The following is a 22,776-nucleotide window of genomic DNA, read 5'->3' as shown; positions in this document are numbered from 1 at the left end:
TTCCAGTGTTTAGTTCAGATATTAGACACTCTGAAGACGAACACTAGGAGAGATGCGAGTACTTTCATTTTTCTGTACTTAAAAAAAATTTAACATCAGGATAAAGTTTCAGCCAATCACAATGCCGAGTATTCGCCTGTTCCACAAATATTCCCCACGTGTTCTCCACAGTAATAAGTTGTCTTTTATTAGGCTAATTCATGTAAAAGACTGAAATAAACAAAAAAAGGAAGTCAGGATAAGGACAACAAAAAAGAAAATAATAATTAGTATAATTGATTTTTTAAATAATTTGAATACTTTTTGGACATTTACATAAACATTTAATAATTTACAGTGATTATTTATACTGACATGACATGACACATCATATTCATGACTAATTCTACATTCTAATATCTATTTGCAACTTGAAAATAACTTGTAGGTGCTATGAGAATTTATTCTAGTCAACTAAATTGTTGCACAGGGCCTAACGCCCCACAAGCGTTCTTTTAATACTAAGAGTGTATGCATGATTTAGTTATAAATAATTTATACGACATGTATACACAGAATAACTAGATTGAAAGTATAAAAAAGTATAGATAATGAACAAAATTTTTGTATAAACTTAGTATTAAATCCATTATTTCACTAATATAGGCATTTAGAAATGCATAAGTATTTGGAAATAATTATTTCTTGTGAAATTGGTAGATATATCAGTCAGAAGGTGCCGGTGATTTTCTACGTAATAGTATCTATTATTTTTAAAGAAGTTTATCATTATACCAGTCGCTCACATTTTTACAAAGATATGTTGAAGTATTCTAAAGCAATATAATAGCTATGACTCTAAATACTTATAACTATAGACCTCAAATGCAAATACTTTTTAATTTACATGATATGAATATGTCATTAACCTCTGTTACAATAATTAAATGTATTAGAATAAGTACTAGATACCTAGTCACGACAGATAGTCATTCTAATCGTATCATCATTAACAAGGTGTAGTGTGTACTAAATAATCTCCTAGAATTTAGTGCTGTAGATTGAATACATCTGGTTGGAATGTGGAGATAAAATCATGCATATCGCCCTCCTTTTTATATTATTTAAGTATATCATTATAATAATTAAGAATTTTTATTTTGAAATATACATATATCTATACGTTCATTATTATCATACATATTATGTACAGTTTATAGATAGAGATTTAAGATTTTAATTTTTGGGATAATTTATATTTATTTTTGATGTCATAGCACATTGGACTATGTGTACGTTACTGTAAATACATAGCTCATATTCGAGATTGACAGTTGAATCGTTTATTGTGTTTCGGTCCGTACAACACAGTCTTTGAGTGTGCTCTATCACAGAGTAATGACATAAACTTGGGGCTCAGTCGAGTCCCCGATTGCCCCAGGCCCGTACTCGTGCATATATAAGTTACTTAAGGTAATACTAGGCGTAATAACACGTGGAATAACGATTTGTTACATAGCACTACACTTTGCACATATTATGCTATAAACAGACGTCCAGTTGTCATTTAATCAGTCCTTATTTTCATATAATTATATCTATCACTAAGTCTTTGTACAATATAAACATGACACTAATCCTTTGAGAATTAAGATTCATTCGTCTGCTTCTTCATCATCATGTTTTCGCCACTATTTTCAGTTCGAGTTTTTGGAATGTCGGATTTCGAATCAATAGTTTTTAAACGGTTAGGCCCTCAGTGCGCGCCGGTGGCGGTAGGGATGCGAGGGGGTGAGGGTGCTGGTGATGCGGCGCGGGGGGCGAAGGTTGCGCGGGCGGCGGGGGATGCGGGGCGTGCGCGGGAGGCGACCTGTATTCTCCTTCTTCCCGCATTTGCCTACTACGTTCAGCCAATTCACGGCCACGTTCGGCCAATTCTCTCATGGCGGCTTGCCTCTCGTCGCCGCCCTCGAGTGACGGCGGCCTCTCCAGCGGGGATGCGGCACCGGGACGTCCGCCACCGAATGCACCGAATCCTAGAAGCCCTGGAAACTTTGCAGCTACTCCGTTTTGTCCCGCACTCTGTTGTATGACTGATATTTCGTTCAGCTGTGGAATCAGAAAATTTAACTAAGTGATCAATCTTATTCATAAGCAAGTGATAAAATAATAATGAGAATAAATGCAAAGTGCTAACGTAAGTATGAGTACGTAAGCCTTCACGAGCTATGACATAAATAGCGATAAATAGTTTGAAGGCAAAGCTATGAGTTTGAAGGTTACCTTTTGCTGCATGCCGTTGAGAAAAGGTGCGGGTAGATAGGGGTAGAAGAGGTCGGGGCGTCGCAGCAGGTCGTGCGGCTCATGCAGCGGCCGCGGCGGCAGCTCCAGCGACATGCGGCGTCCGCGCCGCGACGCGCCGCCGCTCCACATGTGCGTGCCCATGTGCACCTGATAGAATGTTTGTTACGTACTTTATTTTTTCTTTTGAGCCGATTCCAGAGAAGAAGTATATCTCAAATTTAACTTCTAATTGTTAACAGGAGTATTCATTTCAATATATTGGTGTAACAGAATTTAATCTTTAACCTAACCCCAACTTAAATGTCCAAGACTAATCAAAAATTATACTAGATTAATACAAATGATATACGTAATTGTAGTCATTAATTTGACAAAAAATGTAGGTAGCATTATTTAGTACTTAACTAAGTTTTCTGTAGTAGTACCAAGTATATGTGTAGTAGCACACAGATAATGCTGTATCAGTGGCTTGGTATTGGTTGACACACTAAAAAGACGAAACCTGTAGCAGTACCTTAAGGTTCCCTTTGGTAGTGAAAGCTTTTTGGCAGACAGCGCATCGGAAGGGCTTGTCGCCGGTGTGCGTGCGCATGTGGATCTGCAGCGCGGACGACGATGAGAAGTTCTTGCGACACACGCCGCACAGGTGCTTGGACGACGCCGGCGGTGGCGGGTGGGTCGGCACACTTGGCACTACGAAGTATACAGTTTATTGGAGCTTCTTCTTATTCTTAATAAATTGTACCTTAGTAGACATTCACATCCTTTCTTTACGTTGCATTTTACATTATGTAGTATTTCTCAAAAAGCTTTAAATAACTAGCATTTTAGGACGACACTGCTGAGAATAAATGCTGATGAAACTTATTTAAAAAGTGTTGGTTGTTGTCATGCTAGAACGGGCGTTTTGTAGTAGTATAACGAAGTACATAAAGTACATGGTCAAAAAGCGTTGTCTTTTTATCCATAAAAATTTAAAAAAGGCATTATTTTGCTTTTTACGCTTTGAAGCTTGCATATCCATGAACAGAAGTTACTTTTGCTAATTAGCAGCTCATAAGGTTTGTTGAACACTAGAAAAACAACTTACCGCTTGGTCGCTTTGGTAGCGGAGGCATATCAATAGGTGGTGGGTGCGACATAGGCGGCGGCGGGTGCGCAGGCGGCGACCTCTTCAGCTCCATTTTGTCCGGGGACGAGCGCCTGTCCGGACTGCTTTCCCGGGTGTCGTCAGTGGCGCCACTAGAGCTCTTGTCGAAACCCGGAGGCATGTCCCGGATCTTGTGCGTCAGCATGTGTTGCTTCATATTACCCTGTAGGTAAAAAGGAAGATAAAAAAAATGCGCTTTTCATTTGGTGCTTTACAAAGCTTTGCACACTAACTGTTACAACAGGGTCGTATTATATTTTTCAGGATAATGCAAAGACAATTTCCATAGATACTAAAATACATATTGAAATATCTTATATACTTCAGTAAATTGTCTGAATCACATGAATCAGAAATTCCTGTCGCCATTCTTTTAATATATACCTACTAAATATTAGATTGTTCAGAAAATTATACGAATAGCTATGTAGTACTGTATCATGTTTTAGTGTAACCATATTCATCTATTAATGGAAATAATAATAATATATTTCTTATATAATTAATGATTATAAATAATACTCTATGTATCGCTTATAATTTTATAAAACATATATTCGTGCTTAATGATGACGATAGCATTAGTTTGATGAGTATTTTATGGCGCTTTAGCTATTAGAATAATAAATTTAGCAGATGAAAGATCGTTAAAACTAGATAATTTGATAGATTCATTAATTAGTCAATCGGGTCATGGAAATATAACAGAAAAATGTGGACGAAACAGGCGTTTTGTGTATTACTTGATGTCGCCTGTACACTACAAGTGTGGCGATATACAGACTACGGTTACGGTATAGAGATCAGGATTATTTATGTGCAGCACCGGTTAGTGTACAAACATCATATATTCTAAGTTATAATAAGAGTTGCGCACAGGCGTCGCTCTTTCATACCGGGTAGACGAAGGCGTTCCAGAGATCCAAAGCAGTGGCGTGCGGGGGGCGGGGTGCGCGCGCGCGCCTACCGCACCGGCAACCGCCGCCACTGCTCTGGAACCACAAACACACAACATTACAGAGACGGATCCAGGATAAAAAATTGAAAATGTAACTAATTTATAATTTAAAAAGAAAAACTGCAATAACCCTGGATCAGACCCTGTAAGATTACGCTAATTAGCGTTGTCATGCTACAAACTGGAGAGATGCATATATTTTATGCTTAATATGCCTAGTATTTAGGTATACTGTAGCTTGTGACAACTCTAAAATGCGTAAGATACACAAAACACACTAAAGGAAAATAGGGGATATTATTTCAGTTAGGTGAATGTTTGGATAACAAATGAGAACTGTGTTTAATAGGAAATGAGTTCCATAAATTACTAATACTACCTACCTGCCTGCTAATAAATAAGAGTTGGAAAATAATTTGAAATGACTTCTACGCAATCAATACTTAGGAATAAAATAGGTACTCTGATGCAAGTTGTTTTGCGAATTGCTCGCTAATTAAATATTTGAGCTAATAAGTATAGGTGCCACGGCTGATCTTAGAACAAGCTATCTGTCTATAGTAGTAAGTATTACTATCATATGGCGAAGAACACTGTTAACTTATAAAATCAACTTATATTCGCTGCACTGCCTTAGAAATTCCGGACAAATCTATATATATCAAAGCGTTTTTTACTAATCAACGCTCAGCCTAAACCATAGAAGCTATAAACGCGAAATTTGGGCCGTAGCTTTAGGTTATTACGTAGTGCTCAGATAAAAATTTTTAAAATTCGACCCTTACAGGGGTAAAATTGGGGGTAAAGTTTGTATGAAAAATAACGAAAATTTATACTGATCTACTTGAAACTTGGCATAAATGCTATGCAACAAAAATAATGAAACCCGTGTTTCAGGATTTCTTAAAATTTGACCTTTAGGGTAGTTAAATGAGGGTGAAAAGAAATAACGAATAATGCCATTCAAAATTTCGTCAACTAAAGATATGAGTAGACAGCTCAGCGGATTCAATGGTGTTTACCATTGAATTCACGTTGTTACTGTTGATGGTTGGAATCTTGAACTTCGATTATTTTGAATTAAATCTGATTACCTATATAGGGTGAATGGTTTTACCCGAGCGAAGCCGGGTTGGGCTGCTAGTTATATTATAAATATATTTATCATAAATAGAGCTAGATACCTATGCTTTACTTATCACTAGCAGCCGACTAGTCCATCTCTGTACCAAATTTTAAAAGTGTAGTAAGTAGTTATTGAGTTTATTCATTAAAAAACAAATCTTTATCTTTAATATTGGTATATATATAAACTATTATATCGATATCGTTCCCTATTTTACTTACTTATTTTTTTAATTAATATAAATAATTTTGATAAAAAAATAAAATTAAAAACAAAAAAGGGGGATGGCCGGGCGAAGTGCCAAGCTACTGGTTGTCAAGGCTCCATAGGAATTTCGTCACAATGCGGGACATGTCCAAGAGTACCGCTTTCTGAATGACTCATTATTTGTTATCTTTGTAATGTAAATCCTTACATAAGTAATTCCCATGTTTATATGGTTCAAGTTTTAGCTCTTGAAATATTTGAACGAAGCTGAATATTTCAAAAATGCAACGTGATATGTATTTCCAATATTTTCTCTTACGATACCTACCAGTGGTTCGGTTTTTTAATGATTAGGATATACGGCAATAAATCGTGGTGGAAAAATTTCAAGTGATTTTACACTTTATGTCGAGTATCATAAAAGCGACCAACAAGAACGTGTTAAGGCAAAGCATTACTCGTTCGTAATATTTTTTGGGTCGCGATAAAAAAAGGTGATTTGTATTAAAATATGAAACCACTTGACACTGCAAACTAGTAGAGATATAAATTTAATTAGTCGATTCATATGCACCGATGATATTTTTATATTTATATCGAGGAAGCGGATTGTACCTATGTGTCGCATTAGTTAAAACGTTTTAATATTTGTTTTTCATTTATAATCGAGACCCACATAAATTATGTAGATTTATTGCTCGGATGAATAATTTTTTTTTATAAGGACGGGATTGTACTTTTTACTTAAAATTTATAACAAAATAATATTGAAAAAATCATACGATAAATTTCTTAGAAAAATCAATATAATGATTAATGACATCATCTCTAATCAATATAGTTAATCTTGCTTACAATAATTCTAATTAATAGCCCTCTTTTATTATTGCGAGTATTTTTATAATCGGGTTATACTACTATAATTATCCTCAGACTCAGTGACCCCAAAGTGGTTCTCGGTCTCCGAAACGAGCGAGCGCCATAGTCTTCTGTCCTTCGCTATAGTTCGCCAGTTGAAATCTTCCAGTTCACGTAGATCATAATATACAATTGGGTAATATAAAACATACTTTATTTTGTTTTTAAAGATTTTATAAGAGGCGTTTCTAATATGCTTATGGTATGGCTAGGTAATAGGCCTTATTTCGTGTGAAATATTGCACGACCCGAAGTCAACAAACTTACACCTATAACAAGATGGGAATACGCGATAAAATTGTTCGGCGCGTGAACTTTCGTACCGGAGTGCGGGTGTCGCCGACACTTATTGTAATTTTAAATGCGCCTGCGCTTGTAAGCTGGTCCCGCGGTTGTTGCTGCTGCGAAACTATGTTTTCTAACGCCAATGTGACTAGTAGTATAAGTAGAAAACACAAGTATTTACAGCGAACGTCGTCACCATCCATACATTTGTGACCAGTAGCTTGTATTTTATTTAAATTTTCTCGTATGTTTAACAGGCTACATTAGTACAACTTTACGGTTTGGTGTCAAAATAACTTGACCGGGCAAGTCCGACGGCGTAATTTCTATATACCCAAATAAGTAAATTACATTAGGCGATGGATATAATCTAGTTCTAGCACCATTGTTAGTCTTAGTATACTCAGTAGTAAAGTAGTTAGTTCTAGTATAATCGATAAGCAAATCTTACTATACTTTAACTGCATCATAAGTTATAAAATCCTATTGCAATTGTGAGTTACCTATAATATTTTATAATTATTTATAACCTCCTTTTCTTGTTACAATTAAGAACTGAATTCATGAAACAAACCAACAAATGAATTTGGAAATATAAATAAAAAGCCTAGTTATATTTCCTAAAATACATTCATTGCTTTTAATATAAGAGGCGCCATCGTAAATAACCTATATTTTATTGATAAGAACCGTGGTCATTTTAGGAAATATACGAAAATGTTACTTTGTCAAGCATAAATAATCTTTTTATGACGAGAAGCGTAGGTAAAGGCTCAAGGATTTATACGCAATAAATATTTTACGACATGAATTAATATTCCGATCGTTTTCTGTGACGTTGTTTTTATGACTTATCATTTTTGTGGCGCGATGGACCACGACCAAGCGCGCAGGCGCAGCTTACATACTTGAAATATTGGCCGAACTGAGTATAAAACTTCGATCGCTATAAAAAAGCTTTTAACAATAACTTTTTTTTTATTTTGATGTTTTGAATTAAAATTTATACTTATTCATACGAAATGCTATTTATAAATAACAAACCCTCGTTGTCTCCGATTCAAATGTTTTATTTAATAGCGAAATACTGGCATGATATTATAGAAATAGTAGGAACAAAAAATAGCCCTTGTTACGTATTTATTTATTTTAAAATGATGTGTTGTGTAGTTTATTTAGTGTTCATTTTTTAATTTACAATTTAGGTTATTTTACGCGTTACTTACGCAAGGAGGAAAAAGAAATTGAAAATATGACAGCAAAAGAACTGTTTCAGAATTATTTCGATTTGCCTCTCTTTTGTCTTATATGTTAGGGTGGGGTGATTTTTTTTTTTTTTTAATTTTGATGTTCCTGTATAATAAATCGATGACCTATAGTTAAAGAAGTATTAGTGTAAAATTTCAGCTGGATTAAGAAATGCTTTGAGGTGGCGCATTGACATTGAAGTTTTGAAAAAAAAAGCTAATTAGGATTTCAAAGAGGTATTTATTAAAGATAAGTTATAAACTAAATGTGCAAAATTTTTAACTGGAATTAATAAACTAACTAGGAACTCTAAAAAAAAACGTATTTTGAACCAATATTTCATAATCTTTAAGGAGCCACATCATCTTCTTTCTGGTTAAAAAACTGAGATTTGGTTTCAAAATAAGGCATGTCTTGTCTGGATTTTATTCTGGTACGTATGAAACCATCTCTTGCTTCCGGTCCACAGACAGCTAACGAAGCTTCTGTAACCAGCTTTACGCACCTTTCAACTGCTTGCGTGTGGCAAGGATATTTTTCAATTTGTAGCCAATTCTCGCCTGCAGAATCTTGAAGTATGCTTGAAATTTCTGTTTCGCTATATTTCATTAACAATGGAGGCTCTGTTACCTTCTCTGACGCCCAATCAATCAAATCATAATAATTACATGCTTCGACTCTAAGTTGTGGAAGGTGGAATTCGCGGACTTTCTTTCCTTTAAGTTCTTTTTTGGCCTTTAAAATTCTCCGAAGTGCCAATTCTCTAATATGCGCCGCTTCGTCTTGTAACATTGTTAACAATATATTTTCAGGGTGGGCGAAGAAGGCATTTCGTTGTATAGTTTTCAGAACTATGTTTTTCAGCTCATCTCTTAAATAAAGACATCTTTTGACCATATTATATAAATGAATCGGGCCATATTTGCAAGATGGTTTTGTCTTGATGTCAAACCAAGTTGGTGCATACACTTTCATAATAAAAGTAGCTAGCTCAGTCAGATTTTTCGTAGGTTTGTCTGTTCCAACATAAACACGGAGAATTCTATTCGCGCAAGTCAACCACCTGGAATGTGCTAGCTTCCCAGGATCTTTATTTGCTAAACTTGGTGAGACCGTACCAGCTGAAATTGCAGAACACATTTGGTATAGATATTTTTGGTCAGTACTTAGCAAATTAGTGTCTATTTCAGGCAATTCCGAGGAGATAGGTTCAAATGCCTCCACTTTGTAGTCAAGACACTTCTCGAGCATTTTTCCTATGCTGCCAGCAAAAGTGTTAGGGCCTTTTGTCCCGCCGTCGAGATTGGAAAACAAATGGCGAAGTGGCAGTTCGCTGCAATGTAACAAACATACAAACCATTGTAAAGGTCGATTCAGGTGTTTTTCTAATATAGCAATTATGCCATTTTTGTTTCCTGTATTAACAGCAGTGCCATCGCATCCTATCACTACCAAAGACGAACGAAATTCATACTTTTTTTCAAGAAATTCAAGAATATTCTTCTCGATTTTTGCTGCTGTCCCAGAATCAACAGAAATATGACCTAGATATTCAGAATTGGGCTCTGATATGATGGAAATATGCTCTTCTACGATAGTCTTTCTATGCGATACAGTGCTTATTTTATTCACGACTAATGTCTTGTCTTTACGACCATCAAAATAAACTGCTGTTATAGACTTTGAACTACCAAAACATTGCAAATCTCTTCGTGCTTTTTGTCGCTCCCGCCGGATTTTACTTCGGTCTATAACTTGTGCAGAGTTTTCAGTACTAATAACATTCAAATCTAACAGTGCTGAATTTACAATAAATGCTGCAGATCGATCAGACACTCCTGTCCTATCACAAGCGGTTGCAAGATGTTGCAATTTCCTTCTCATCTGTTGAGTTTCTTTACTGACTCGTTTTTGCGTTTCTAGCCTACAAGTCTCGTAATTTTCTTCATCTGTTGAATCAGTAGAGGAACTGCCAGATGTGTAAACTAACGCTGGGATTGATGATGATGTACTTGGGGTAGAAATGGATTTTTTCACAAATTCTTCATATTTCCTTTTCCTGCTTTCGCTTCGCCGCATAGTATTTGTCATCACTTTATCCACCGAACCAATATACATTTTGCGATCATTCCGTTGGTCGTTCAAAAAATCTTCTTCAGCAACAGGCACTTTCGTTGTACATTTGCATACAACTCTTGACAAACATTTACATATTGCAATATCAAACAGCTTTTTGAGGGAATCTTCATAGAATGCTTGCTTTTTTGGTTCACTTCGCAATTTTTTACAACTTTTATATTTATTGTAATAAGTAATCAATCTAGTAACTATTTGTTGATGGCTGATTATAGGAATTGATGCTTTATACCAAATGTTTTTGATGTCAGTAGCTATTTTTTCACATATTTCTTTGACAGAAGGATCTTTTCCATTATTTCGCTCAATCATATCGTTTCTTATCCACAAGTAATATTTAATAACATCACAATATGTTGGCAACATAATACCACTTAGGATACAAGGATCGCCAAACAAAGGACACCGCAAATCTTTTCGTGTTTTAGGCATTTAGGAATTTTGTGATCGCGTTTTCCTTGAAATTTTTCAGTAAAATCACTTGGTGTTCATCAAACTATTAACCAATACTAATGATATTTGAAAAATAAATAATATTGTATGTGCTATTGCAAGACTTTACTGTAGGTGAAAACAGATTTAGATTGTCAAATATAACTCAAATAATTTAAATTCGGGGGTATACGTAAGAAGTAAAAATTCAAAAATTTCAATATCTTTCTTCGCAGTGCGCCACCTGAAAACAATGTCGTAGACTACTAATTTTATGAATGAGTAAAGCTTTCCTATAGGATCAATGACTAATGACACAGGAGATTTAAAAAACAATTTTTTTTTTTTTTTCATTTGTTTCACTCCACCCTATTATATGTGTCTGCCTCTCTTCTCTGAAATCCAGGTCTATACAAATATGTCATTTGAAAACACAGTTCTACCCGATACATGAAACATACCCGATAGTGCAAAAAAATATTTCTCACTAGATGTTGCCTGGGGCTTTTTGAGATAAAAAATAGCCTATAGGAATCTTGGATAATGTACCTTTCGATAGAATGTTTGCAATCGATTTGGTAGTTTCGGTGATTACCCGCTTCAAATATACAAACTCACAACTCACAAACCTCTTTAAAATAACAAAATAGATATTCGCCTATATGCATAATAAACATCTACTTGTAATAGAATTAATATTACTTAAATCCATCAAGTCAGCTCAGATGTAACTAATGCTAACGATGGCAAATATAGTTATACTTTTCCAATTGATTTATGTGCGTTATTAAAGTCATGAATATTACAGCAAGGATAATATATAAAATCCACGATTAAATAAATAGTTACAGATCAGTTTTATTAATGTGTGATCAATATAAAAAGTGCGTATCTATGAATATTTATTGGTGATTTAACGACCATTTTATTAGAAAATACGACTATTTGGTTAGTAAACATTTGAGTGAAGTATAGTTAGAATTAATCAAAATATCGCAAGCTATAATTTTGCTATAATGTGCTATTCCGTGGTTGCTAATGATTTCATGTATGTTTGTTGCTATTACCTTTAAGCTAACAAATGCATCTCAACATTCTCATTTTTTACGTGCATTCGCTTTTGATTCATTGGATTGGTGTTTAAAATTATTGTTATAAACACATTAACTATATTACTATATTATGCTTTAATTTGTAAATATGGGCGACATAATGTAGTAATACAAAATAAAAGTGACACATAAATTACTGCATACCGTAGGGCGCTGGGAAATGGAAGCAGCGGGGCGCACCGCGGGCGGAAGCATACTTTCACATTGTTTATTCTTTCTATTATATGTAAACTGCTCCTCTCGTTTAGACAAAAATAATATTTAGTAGAGATTATTCATAAGAAAATTCATTTATTCAAAAAGAGTGATTTCCACTTTGTGTAACCTTCTGATCGAAATTGATAGGTAAAAATTCGCCTTCTTTAATTTTACCTAACGGTCACCAGTTGACTATAGTGAAACTATTATGAATGAGTTTAGGCATATATGGAAAATCCCACAGTTTCGTGTTTTAGATGAAATCGTAACGAGCCTACAAGTTTGCCAAGTTCGCAGACAATTACTGAACTGCTGTAAGGAGCTCAGGTGCCGAGGAAGACAACAGCTAATGCCTACTATGACTCGTAATTACTGCTTGCAAAATTAATGCATCGGGACTTGGATGAAATGAAACCAGCGCGTGAACTTCCTCGCAGCCGACGACGCTGTGTCTGACTAAAGTTAGTTATTTGACACCTCCCTATTATTTATTCACCGGACGCCTGTATCTATTTATTGTTGAGGAGATTGTCTTTACTAACGTAGTTTAGGACCGCGGAACATTTGCTTTAAAATATGCATATCTACATGTGTTTTTTTGAAAATCTTAAATGAATAATAAGCTTTGCTATTTGTGTAACAATAAAGTATGAACTGGCTGAAAGCCAAGTAACTCAATCGGAATGAGGTACGTGAGACGTGACTATTACATGATAATCATTTTAGCGTTATTGTCTTTTTTAAATATTCTTTAAATGCGATGTAAAATATATATGTTGAAAGATTTATTATTTAAATTTATATAACAACAAATCGAAGTAGATAATGTAGAGAAACTAAGGTTTTGATGCATAATAAAATTCAACTCACCTTTGTTGAGAAGCCGCGATCGCAGACTGTGCACTTAAAAGGTCGTTCCTTGGTGTGACTGCGGTAATGAATCTCCAACGCAGAGTTGCAGGCGAACGTCTTGTAGCAGATGTTACACGTGGTGTTGCCGCGCACTGCACACAAATAAATCCACTGTTCAATGCCAGCTTCATGTCACTAATGGTGTGGTCAGATCAGAACGCACGATTAAAACTAACTATATTTCTTCAACTAAATGTTACTTTTCTAAGACTTCAGCGTGTATTCAAGCGCCCAGTTAATTGACAGTTGTGTATTAGTTGGCAATCAAGGATCAATTATAGGGAGGATGTTGGGCGACCGGGGCGGACGAAATTATAAAATCCCGCTATCGCATACCTGCGGGAGGAAACGCGAGTCCGAGTGGGCTGAAGGGTGATCCTCCGAGAGCACCGAGCGCTGCGAGGGGCGCGGGTGGTGATGGCAGCGGTGAGTGATGTGGCAGCCGCGGCGGCGTCGACAGCGTCGACAGTGTGGGCGATGGTGGCGATGCTCGCGCACTCCGCCCGCTCTCCGAACCTGTCGCCGATGGGAGGGAAGCCGTTGTGGTGATGGTTTTTACTTCGCATTCGGACGCCGAGGCGTAGACGGAGAGCGGCGAAGTTCGACGATCTTTCATATCAGAGTCATCGTCGAACTCCCTATTAGCGGGATCACGGTCGTCCCGGCCGCTCTCATCGTCCGTCCCGCGGGAGTCCGCCCGTCGGTCGCCGGGAGTGGAAGGAGTAGGGAAAAGTGGTGGAGGTACAGGACGGTATGGCGTGTATTCGTTAACGTCGGATTCATTACTTAATAATGGAAAATCATTTAGCACCAAATGACGAGAATTGTCAAACGAAATACGGTCCCCCGTATGAAGGCGTATATGTTCATGCAGTATAGTAAGATCAGCAAATTTTTTGTGACAAACTGGACATTGATGTAATATTTGAGATGGAGGTTTTATACGATGAACACCCATATGAGTCTTTAAATTTCCTTTAGTCGTAAAAGCACGTCCACATAACTTACACCGGAAAGGTCTTTCGCCAGTATGTGTTCTATAATGCATTTGCAAAGCGCTTTTACATGACAAAACTCGATGACACACTATACATTCATTGGGATCTGATAATTTATTGTCAATATTATCTACCAACTCTTGTAATTTTGCCGTCTCTGAAGTTTTAGTAATTTCTATTAAGCTTTCCCAAGAGTTATCGTTACTACCGGGACGAGGCAAAAGAGAATTATAAAAAACAGGATCACGCGCAATATCGACGTCAACTATATTGTGATTCATGTTTTGGAATGGAGTAATACTACCAGAGGAGATACTGCTAGGTGGTGAATGAGGAAATAATGGAAATGAAGGATAGGTACGAAGCCCCGTTGCTATTGAAATTGGTCCGGATATCGATGAATTCTTACTTGAGAGATTTTCCGGTTGGTCTGGATCGGGCTTGACTTGCGGACTTTCTCTGCCAATATGATCTTCATTGCTGTATTTCGAGTCCATACTGCAGTCGTCGTACGGTGATGAAGATGGATATCTTTCTGGTTCTCCATCAGCAACTGTGTCATTTTCTTCCGGTTCTCGTTTAGGTGTTACGCGATCAGTATCTTCAAAACTAGAATCTCTCTGACTTTCTTCATCTTGTGGTTCAGACTTGAAAACATCAGACGTGGATCTGGAAGGGCTCGGCGCAGAAGGTTTACTGAGATCAGCCGGAGCGTCTTGTTCTTCTCGCATCGCAAACAATGGATGGGGTGGAAGAGGTTTGTCTCCGAGCGGACGAGGTGGTAATAGGTCGTGGTGTGGAGGCCTATAAAGTGGCAAGCTCGTCGGAAAAGGAGCTGGCCCACCCGGAGGGAACTGTAATGGGTGTGGTGGCATCCCAGGGATAGGGCCCGGCGACAACTGCGCTAATAGTGGCGGGTGATATTTATCCAAATGCTCTGGTATCGGGTTCGGGTTCATCTTAACATGAGGGAATTTTGCAGTGTGTCTTTGAAAATGAACTTTAAGATTTCCTTTGGTTGTAAATCGAGATCCACAAACATTACATTTAAAAGGCCGTTCACCTGTGTGTGAACGGATGTGAATTTGCAGTGCAGAATCACTTCCAAATACTTTTCCACAATATCGACATCGATGTTTGAAGAATGGTTCGTTTCTTCCTCCACTCTTTCCGTCATAAGGAGACATTTTCCCCGATTTTCGAAAAGCGAGTTCATCGGCAAGATTATTTGCTAATAGTCCTTGCGATGCATTATCCAAGACTTCTTGGGCTCGTTTTTGTAGCATTTCTAGCGTATTTGGTTCATTAAGGGACGGTGGAGGATCATTATTTGTGATAATTGAAGATGCTAATGATGACGAAATGGAACTATAAGGTGGGTGGGACATCATGGGTGGGGAAGAAGTTGGGAGTTTAGGAATGGAAATTGTGTCCGATTTAGGAGTCAGGTGCGAGTGAGTTGAGGGCAAGCTTTGGCTGGTAGGAGGAGCGGGAGTAGCGGGAGTTGGCTCCCGTGGCGGACGTGGCGGTGACGGCGATCGAGCGGTGGGTACAGGTACGTTCGACTCTGCTTCACTCGGGGGAGGGCTCTGCAGCGGTTCATCTTTTCGTCGAGTGAGGGACAGTTGATTTTGTAGTTGGCGTATTAATTGAAGTTGGAATACTTGTTGATGTTGTAGGGTAAATAGAGTACTTTGCAGAACAGCAAGTTCATGTAATGCTGCCTCATTATCGGCATTATTGGCCATTGCTGTAGCAGCGAACTGTGCTACGGCGACTTTTGTATTTTGTAAAGCTTCTAATGTGACATGGCCAGTAACCGGAAATGGTAGTCCGACTGGCGGCACATCAGCTTCTGGCACTTCTGCCTCTCCATCTTCAAGGCTATTATTATTTTCAGCATCTTGCCGATGTCGCCGTACTTGTTCTAATCTTTTGTTAGGTCCATCCATTTCTTCGTCCCCGGAAACAACCATTTCCTCGGGATCCGAGTGCATTCTTTCCTCGCCCATTTGAAGTGCCTTTTCGTCACAAACTCTTTTGTGGTAAAGGAACTCGTGCAGGCTCTCGAACTGCTCCTGGCAGCGCGGGCACATGTGCGCCTCAGTGCGATCTCTGACTTCGTCGGGCACATTGTTTATGTCTTCGTCCGAACACGATCCAGAACTTTCACCTAGAACAATAATAGTTGTTAAAAATACATACATCAGCCTTGACGTAAAGAGTTTAGTGTAAAGTATGTATATTTATCACTAATAAGTTTTTTAAAATATTTTTTTAATTATTAGAATTATTGATTTTTAGTACAAAAAGAATTATTTCTCCTATAATCGGCGTGATAATATGTATGTAATACATAGTCTATGCCCTTAATGTAAATATATACTTAATAGGTATGTAATAGATACTCGTGAGTTACAGTTGCAGCATAAGTTTTCAACTCATTCCCCCGGTTTCTTGCGATAGAGATTGCACAAGTATTATAGAATCAAATACATTACATACATTTATCGTCATAGGTAAATAAAATAACTCCAAATGTAGATTGTATCTACCGTTTCGTCTTAAAAATTTGCCTAGGTACCTACTCGTATCGACAATAAAACGTTATGTGGAATACAGGAAAATAGTTGTTATTTTTATTGTACTCAGGTTGAATATAAAAAGTATTTTTTTATATATCATATTTTTAAATTACAATTCAAACAGGCCAAGCTATGAGTGCCTATATCCTAAATCAACAAATTCAATGATTACACAAAACATTTTTCGGCAGCTTTATAGTTAAGCTACTCGATAATAGATGTCGCTAATAGTAGTACCTATCCGATATTTTAAAAGTAGAATGCATTGTTGTATGTATTATAGGATTATACTGATTTACAATACTATAACCTTGTATTTTATCGATTAATTAATAATTAATATTATATAATGGCTTTTAAAGAGACAAGACATATAGCAAGAAACCTTATTCATTTTAAAATTTAAATTCTGTTTCAAAGGCCTCAATATTTTAATTCAGAGTTTTCGTATTTTGTACTAGTCCGGGTTAGCGGAGTAGTAAATTAAAATGGATATTAATTAGTTGAAGCAGAAAAAATATATAAGTAAAAAAAAAACAGGCTGACAGATTTACCCTTTCATCTCTAAATGCCATATTTTCATACGCAAAGTAGGAATCTGATGGAGAAACAAAAAGCAAGTACCTACTTATTTCAATTTCGATCCGTCATACTAAAAATCTGTCATAGTCTTATTATTATAATTGTGTTTTACTACAGCTTTTTAATACCAAAATCGGCTTATAATATATAATGTCGCACCCAAATGGTTAAAACAGCCGTTCAATAAAACAGCTAGCTCTTTGACTGAACAACGCCATTCAACCACATGTCTAGCTTTTTAATTGAATATTTTAGGCGCTCAATACGTTCAACACTCGTTTGTTTTCAATATGGCGTCAACTAGACGGTGTTTTTGATTGTTTCATGATATTTTTCGAAAGAAAGTACTAAATATACGTTACTAGTGTTATTAAAGAGACAGAAATTATGGACGCTATACGAGTGATACGAGTGAATCAAAATTTAAACAAATATTCGAGGAGAAATTCGGGGATTATGAAATGCATCACTAAGGTATTTATTGAAATTCTGTAAATAATTTCATTTTTACTTATGTCATCAAACTTTTGGTCACCTCTTAAACTTAATCCAAGAATAATCTCCAAATAAATTACAAAAAGTATTCCTATTATTTCAAATTACATACTAAACTAATGGTCACCCTAGTTAATTTGCCATTTAACCAGTTAGCTAAGCGTCGTCTAGCTGTGATGTTGAACGTTGCAGTCAACAAGTCGACGAAACGACGTATAGCCGTGTGATTGAATGGCGTTGTTCATTCAAAGGGCTAGCTGTTTGATTGAACGGCTATTTTAACCACTGGGCTGCGACATATACATACACATATCACGAGGAAATAACAATTACCTATAGGCTATCTAGTTATCCCGAAATCCTAATAAGTAGGAATGAAATTAAGGCGCGAATCTAATTATTTAAATACATATTTGAAATATAAAGTGAAGTATGAGTTGTGTAGGTATCTACTTATTATGTGTAATATGAATATGTATTTAAGTTACATTGTCGCTGAATACAATAGAATAATTCAAATTTTTGTTTTAGTTTGAATATATACCTGTACCTAATACTATTTATTAATATAATCACTTCAAAACAAAACGCAAATCATTCCGTTTCTTAAATAATTGAAAGTAAATAAATTGAATATATCTGTTTATTGTTATTGCAAAATACGGGTCTCTCACATGTATGTAATATCAATGGAAAACGTAACTTTTTTATGTTTAATAATGTTGTATAGAAATGGACAACACTTAACGTATTATGTACTTGGATTAAATTATATTTTATCGTATTAAAATATACTTTTTACTAGCTGCGCCCTGGAGTTTCACTCCCGTGGGAATAAAAAGTACCTACCCTATATGTTATCCCAGGTTATATTCTACCCGTGTACTAAATTTCTTAACAATCGCTTCGGTAGATTTTGCGTGAAACACTATACCCACATACATGTAATATTAGTAGGATACATGAAAAGCAATACATTTACATACAAGCATACAATTATTTTTTTCAGAAACCTAAGTGTCCAAGTACTTCTTTGCTTTGAGCCTATTAAAGCTTTTTATTGCTTTACCTAATAACAAAACAATAAAGTTATGCGATATTGGGTGTTAATTTATCTTGTTTTTTAAATTTATTTCATAATGTATGTATGTAGTGTTATCGACAAAACAAACATACGAAATCTATCAAAATATTCAATTCTAAAAATATTCTACTAAATATTATATCAAATATCGGTCTAATAAGATATTAATCAACAGAATTACTGTATTTATAAAATTGCCTTTTGAAAATTGTTGAATTGGCTGTTTTCCAACTTAATCAAATCATAAGTTTTTTCTAATGTTAAAAACAAAAAAAATAATGGAGCTTGTATGACAGTGGTACCCTATGACGTTACAATTGGTGAATTAAAAAGCATTCCTAATTTTCCTTTGATTACAACAACAAACAGTGAATCGCGTAATGAATGAAAATTACCATTAAAGTGACATTAAATTATAGTGATTGATTTATTTGACAGGGTAAAATAATAAATATTTTTTCTAATAATAAATATTTCAGGGTAAAATAATAAATAATAATTCTGTCAAATACTTAGCCAATTAAGTATAAACTGTATCTAATATATATCTAATCAGTAAGTAGGTACTACATCCTGTTTAATAAAATACTGATTTGATTTTATACAAATTATAAAAAATAAATTTTATAAAAAATATATTTAATATTGGTCAAAAAGTTTTTAGTGAACTAAATAATGTGTAAAAGACATTTAATTTGCTTATCTCTTGTTGCTCTCATAAAAATTTCTCTGTTTTATAAATGTATACGCTTAATAACATATTTGTACTTTTATTGAATGCAAAATAGTAAGTTTTCAAATATTGGTTCCCTTTTGTCGGCACACACGTCTTCATAGAAAAATGAGTATGATACAAAACATGGATATAATCTGGGGTAATGTTGCGAAACGGATTAAATATCTCATTTGTAGCGAAATGCCGGTGTTTAGTTGTTAGTTGTTGGAGGAAGGATTAGTGGTTGTGTATTTGTTGGTGTTTGACAGTGTCGCTTTCGGCCGGGCCGCACGGCGGTCGCCTCAAAGCGGCTATGCGGTCTCCTCGGTGCCGCTGCCTTACGCAGAAATAAAAAAAACTTTTAAAGTGTCATTATAGCCAAGCGTGTCACCCGTATTTGAATAGTGAGCAGCGTTCGCTACACAAATAAACATTGAAAGTGGTCAACACAATGCGTTTGAAGACATTTTTATACAATGAGGAAGTTTTAGGCAACATTTGTTGTTAATTTGTTTGAGAAATTATTTTCCCCCATTTAAAACCGTATTATAAAATGAATGCTGGATTTTTTATAAAGAACTTATAGCTAGGAATTGTATTGTCATAATGTCATCTACATAAATCCGTTGCTGAATATATTTTGTTACTATTATATTCATTAGTTTGAAGTAATCTGCAGGAACTTATACCTTATGTACGATCCGTAGGTATGTAAATATACTTTGTAAATGTCTAAAAGCCTTAAAACCGACGTTAACAATGATCAGATATGGGAGTGATAGTAATAAAAATATATGTCATATTAAACCTACGCAAATCAAAAATGTATTCTAACAAGGTTTACAGCTATCTTTTTCCTACATGTTCTTGGGTATAGCCCCGGATCCAAGCGGTACAATCAGGTGGCAGTTATAGTTTGAAGAACTATATGTTCGCAGCTGAGGATAGGTGTAAGTGAATAAAATATACATTTTAGGAAGGTAGAGTTGCACTGGCGCCCAACTTTTTTAAAATATGTTAGTTATGTAGGCAAATAATATTAATACGTACGATAAATTATCTACACTTGTAAACTTATCTACCCTAATATTATAAACAGGGAGTTTTGTTTAAATTTGTGTGTACCGGTGGGAAATCTTCAAAACTACTCAAACGACTGCTAAAATACTTTCACCTAAGTACAAATCTATTTCTGAGTGAGATAGGGTACATTTTATCCCAATATTCTCACGGGAAGAAGTCACGGCTCGCAGCTAATATTTAATAATATAGTTAGGTTTAGTAATATGAATCCATTATTTATTTAGTCTCTCTATTAAAATTGGTACATGTAGTGCTTAAAGAAAGTTAAAAAAAACATGACCGCAATAATTTTTCATCATTCAAGGTAAATGGTCGCTGCATATCTCTCACTTCAGTCCAAATGGAACCGGTCGATAACTAGTTTCCACAATTTATTGATCGAACAAACAAACAGTGAATATATTTCATAAGAATATGAACGGGCAGGTTATTTCAATCGTTAGGAGATAAAACCGTCTCTAAATATTTTATAGAGCGGCCATAAAACTGGCAATGAGATAAGCTGATGTAGCACTCATAATAATAAAATTTGACAGCGTGTCATTCCAGCAGTGGTTGGGGACGACTAATGAAATCAATAATTTAACCTGGTCTATAAATATACCGACATAAGTGACGTGTGACAAAGGGCCATTAATGGTTCAAGGACTGGAGGATATTTTAGGGACATTTGTTATGATCATAAATACTGATATCATACATAAATCGTACTTTTTGCATTGTACAAACATAGGTTACACTTAAAAACTTTTGTTTAAAATGTAAATTCTACCTGATTTTTATGCCAACAACTTGTAAGTATACATATTTGAAAAGGCATTACCTATATATTTTATTGACACCTAACTAAAATCACTAATAAGTAGATACTTCATGCAAGTATTTAATAAAATAATTTTATTTGAAGTACACATGACACAAATAATATATATATATATAATAATATTTGTTAAATTTTAAATAAACATTCACGTTCCACTGAATAGGTCAAATTAATCCAGTCATCTAATTAGGAATAAAATATTAAAGTAAGTAGATAGGCATAAAAAATATCTATAGGTATAAATACTTTAAAGATAATATGAATTAACTTCGTAAAGTAAATGATTTTCCACAATAAAAAGAGTTTATAAGTAAGTAGGTACACATCATTGCATGTATCCCTTATAAAAATGTTTGCATTTTTGTTAATGTAATTAATTTCACTGTAATTCATACCACACGAAGGACTTTTTTTCTCAAAATCTCTCTAGAACACTAATGATTTGGTTTTTTATTAATAAATTCATGTTTTTTGTATAGCTTTAGAAATCCAGAAAGGCCTAGTCTTGCAAAACTTAAATAAATTTTTACTTAGTTAACTCAAAATAGTTGAGATTTTTTAATTGCTACTTAAAGAAAAAATAATTTGTACTTAGTACATACCGAAATTTCCAATTTAACTAAATATAAGTAAATCACAACTCGTCAGTAACGTTTTTGTTGTCACGAAAACTTTGGGGATTCACGTAATACTTTCGTCGGGACGTTTTCTGCCTATCAGTGGCCCGAAAATATTTGTCAAGTGTGGAAATTCACTGCACTGTTTACTCACCGCGCTGGAAGCGAGTTTTAGTGCTCACTCTCTGGTGGATGCCGAATTTAATCGTCGCTAACTGAATCATTTTCAGCGCTCGAAATCGGGGGACGAACGAAACTTAGCGGGTATGATCACCGTGTATCCTTAAATATCACTGTTCCATGTAAAGTCGCGGGTGTGTGATGGGTATGAAGTTAAGTACCGATGGATACGCGACGGACGCAGGCTGGCTTGACGCGCGGCATGGTGTGGCGCGGCTAGGGCCGGCGCATGGCAGGCGTCGCGGCGCTCTCTGTTCACCACGCGGACACTCGCGGCGAAGCCCGACACTCGGCTCGCTACTAGTTCGGACGCGGAGTGTGGGCGAGCGCACCACTCGCCATCTGAAGCGGGACTGAGCCTGCCGCGGGCGGCGGGCGGGAGCGCGCGCACCAGGTACACAGTTATGACAGGGAGGCGGGGCCGCGCCTTCTCATAAATCAAACTTCGCCCATTCGCACGCGCTGCAGGCCCCCCTCCTCCATATTCCATATTCGGGGCGGGGCATAATTCATAATCATAACGCCTCATATTCATAAGCGATGTGTGTTTGCGGCGGGCGGCGGTGGGCGGCGCGACGCCCGCTAGATGGCGGCCGCAGCGCCCGCGAAGCCTCCCACAATCGCTAATTGAAGCTTACACGTCATAAAT

General features: G+C 36.0%; 1 protein-coding gene across 5 annotated transcripts; it reads right to left on the bottom strand.

Annotated features, from left to right (window-relative positions):
- Nucleotides 1-255: 255 nt before the first annotated feature.
- LOC128673914 (homeotic protein spalt-major-like) lies at nt 256-22,500 on the bottom strand. 5 transcript variants are annotated; one of them, XM_064436235.1, is made up of 9 exons: nt 22,289-22,499; nt 14,373-16,136; nt 13,302-13,481; nt 12,924-13,057; nt 4,330-4,425; nt 3,374-3,596; nt 2,798-2,976; nt 2,263-2,430; nt 256-2,088 (listed from the first exon to the last, which is right to left on the bottom strand). In XM_064436235.1, exons 1-9 carry the CDS (start codon nt 22,329-22,331, stop codon nt 1,720-1,722), a joined length of 3,156 nt encoding a protein of 1,051 aa, XP_064292305.1. In that variant the 5' UTR covers nt 22,332-22,499; the 3' UTR covers nt 256-1,719. The 5 variants fall into 5 exon arrangements, with proteins under 5 accessions (XP_064292305.1, XP_053608076.1, XP_053608068.1 ...); XM_053752101.1 differs by lacking the exon at nt 22,289-22,499 and adding an exon at nt 22,102-22,282; XM_053752093.1 differs by having other exon boundaries at nt 13,302-16,136; nt 22,289-22,500.
- Nucleotides 22,501-22,776: the final 276 nt, after the last annotated feature.

The sequence above is a fragment of the Plodia interpunctella genome, chromosome 1 (genome assembly GCF_027563975.2).
Source record: "Plodia interpunctella isolate USDA-ARS_2022_Savannah chromosome 1, ilPloInte3.2, whole genome shotgun sequence".
In the NCBI taxonomy this organism is placed as follows: Eukaryota; Metazoa; Arthropoda; class Insecta; order Lepidoptera; family Pyralidae; genus Plodia; species Plodia interpunctella.
The sequence above is the reverse complement of the archived record's forward strand: the minus strand, read 5'-3'. Positions and strand labels throughout refer to the sequence as shown.